The sequence below is a fragment of the Aptenodytes forsteri genome, unplaced genomic scaffold (genome assembly GCF_000699145.1).
Source record: "Aptenodytes forsteri isolate BGI_AS27 unplaced genomic scaffold, ASM69914v1 Scaffold127, whole genome shotgun sequence".
Classification (NCBI taxonomy): Eukaryota; Metazoa; Chordata; class Aves; order Sphenisciformes; family Spheniscidae; genus Aptenodytes; species Aptenodytes forsteri.
Genome location: NW_008794711.1, coordinates 661516 through 664218, shown reverse-complemented (window position 1 = coordinate 664218; position 2703 = coordinate 661516). Strand labels below are relative to the sequence as shown.

Sequence of the window (2703 nt, the reverse complement as noted above, 5' to 3'; positions counted from 1 at the left end):
GGCACCAATATGGGGGCGGGGGTATCAATATGGGGGCGGGGACACCAACATGGGGTCAAGGGCGTTGACATGGGGTTGGGGGCACCAGCATGAGGTCAAGGTCATCAACATGGGGTTGGGGGCATCAACATGGAGTCAAGGGCATCAACACAGGGTTGGGGACACCATCAAGAGGTCAAGGGCATCAACACAGCGTTGGAGGCATCAGCATGGGGTTGGGGGCAACAACATTGGGTCAGGTGCATCGACACGGGGTTGGGGGCATCGACACGGGGTTGAGGGCGTCGATGTGACGTTGGGGGCACCAACACGGGGGCGGGGGCACCAACATGAGGTCAAGGGCACCAACATGGGGTCAGGGACACCAACACGACATTGGGGGCACCAACATGGGGTCCAGGGCATCGACATGGGTTTGGAGGCATCGACACAGGGTTGGAGGCAACAGCATGAGGTCAAAGGCATTGACGCAGGGTTGGAGGCATCAAGGCAGGGTCGAGGGCATCACCATGACATCGGGGGCACCGACACGGGATTATGGGCAACAACGTGAGGTTGGGGCTCCCCCATCACTCCCCCCATTACCCTCAGCTCCCCCCCAACCCCTCTCACCCCCCAACGCCCCCAAATCTCCCAGAAAAGGGGCAGAGCCTGGAGAAAAGGCTTTAATGCGCAGTGGGTGTCGGGGAGGCGCAGCGGGGACCGAGGAGGAGCGGGGTGCCCCAGCCCGGGCCGGGGGGACCACCACAGGACTGGGAGGGGGCTTAGAAGCATTTTCGGTGGACGATGGAGGGTCCGGCCTCGTCGTACTCGGGTTTGCTGATCCACATCTGCTGGAAGGTGGAGAGGGACGCCAGGATGGAGCCACCGATCCACACTGAGTACTTCCGCTCCGGCGGGGCGATGATCTGCCGAGACATGAACCGTTAGGATGCACCCCTTGATCCCCACCCCAAACCTGCACCGGGAGAGGATTTGGGGCGTTGGTTGCCATGGTTTTCCCACCACCACCACCTACTTTGATCTTCATGGTGCTGGGAGCCAGCGCCGTGATTTCCTTCTGCATGCGGTCGGCGATGCCAGGGTACATGGTGGTGCCGCCGGACAACACGTTGTTGGCGTAGAGGTCCTTGCGGATGTCGATGTCGCACTTCATGATGGAGTTGTAGGTCGTCTCATGGATGCCGGCTGACTCCATGCCTGGGGTGGAAGGGGGCTGTCAGCACCCTGACCCCACCCATGCCTCCTCAGGGCCCCCCAAAAGAGCCATGGGGTCACCCATGGGTTTGTCCCCCCGTTTGGGGTGAAAAGAGCTTGGGGGAGCCCCGAAACGCCTCTGTGGGGCACCCATGGTAGCTGGTTGCCCGCTGGTAGGGTGGTAGGGATGGCGGGCAACCACCTAGGGGACAGCCAGGACAATTCGGGGTGGGCTCACCAATGAAGGAGGGTTGGAAGAGGGTCTCGGGACAGCGGAAACGCTCGTTCCCGATGGTGATGACCTGCCCGTCAGGGAGCTCGTAGCTCTTCTCCAGCGAGGAGGAGGAGGCGGCCGTGGCCATCTCGTTCTCAAAGTCAAGGGCCACGTAGCAGAGCTTCTCCTTGATGTCACGCACGATTTCCCTCTCGGCTGCAGGAGACGATGGCGAACAGGCTCAACCCGGAGCCGCAGCGGCACCACGGGGTCCCCCGTCACCCCGTACCTCCCTCCCCAACCCTGTACCGGTGGTGACAAAGGAGTAGCCCCTCTCGGTGAGGATCTTCATGAGGTAGTCGGTGAGGTCACGGCCGGCCAAGTCGAGACGCATGATGGCGTGGGGCAGAGCGTAGCCCTCATAGATGGGCACGTTGTGGGTGACGCCATCCCCGGAGTCGAGGACGATGCCTGGGAAGGGGGAAGGAAGGTGAGGGAGGGGGCTCGAAGCCAGCTTGATCCCTTCCCCATCACGGATGGTCCCCGGGCGGTGGATGCCGCGTGTCCTACTCACCGGTCGTGCGGCCGGAGGCGTAGAGGGAGAGGACGGCTTGGATGGCGACGTACATGGCGGGGACGTTAAAGGTTTCGAACATGATCTGGGAGGGAGGGCGAGAGGGGCAGCGGGTTAAGGGGGGGCATGGGGGTCCCCAGTGACATCCCACCCCAACGCACGGGGACTGTGCCTTCCCGGAGAGACAAGGTCAGTGCATTGCATGGAAAAATAGGTGGATCGTTGGCGTTGCATGGAAAAAAATAGGCGGATCATTGCATTGCACGGACATGCGGGTCAATGCATTGCACAGAGCCACACATGGATCGCTGCGTCGCACTGAAGAACACGTGGGCCAGCGCGTTGTGTGGAAAAAACGTGGGTCAATGCATCGCGTGGAAACGCGAGTCATGGCGTTGCACAGAAAATCACGTGGGTCTGTGCACTGCGTGGAAAAAACGTGGGTCAGCGCGTTGTGTGGCAAGCCCCGCGGGTCCACGTGCTGCAGAGAAACCCGCGGGTCCACGTGAGCACGCTGCCGCGAGCTCTGCCCTTATTAAAGCTTCACCCCGCTGCCCGCTCCTCCCCGCCGCGCCGGCCCCTCCTGGCTCGCGAGCCCCCCGAATCCTCCAGCCCTTCCTGCGGTTTCAGCGGGTCCGTCCCCATCCCCGGGGGTCCCGCAGCGCCTTACCTGGGTCATCTTCTCCCGGTTGGCCTTGGGGTTGAGGGGTGCCTCTGG

General features: G+C 62.4%; 1 protein-coding gene across 1 annotated transcript in view; it reads right to left on the bottom strand.

Annotated features, from left to right (window-relative positions):
- Positions 1–639: 639 nt before the first annotated feature.
- Positions 640–2703, bottom strand: part of ACTG2 (actin, gamma 2, smooth muscle, enteric) — a 2712-nt gene continuing 648 nt past the window's right edge. Inside the window, exons 4-8 of the mRNA XM_019470640.1 lie at positions 1986–2070; positions 1721–1882; positions 1436–1627; positions 1019–1200; positions 640–908 (exon numbers count right to left, since the gene is read on the bottom strand). Of these exons, the coding sequence (XP_019326185.1) occupies positions 765–908; positions 1019–1200; positions 1436–1627; positions 1721–1882; positions 1986–2070 (765 nt within the window). The 3' untranslated portion in view covers positions 640–764. The remainder of the gene's footprint in view (positions 909–1018; positions 1201–1435; positions 1628–1720; positions 1883–1985; positions 2071–2703) is intronic.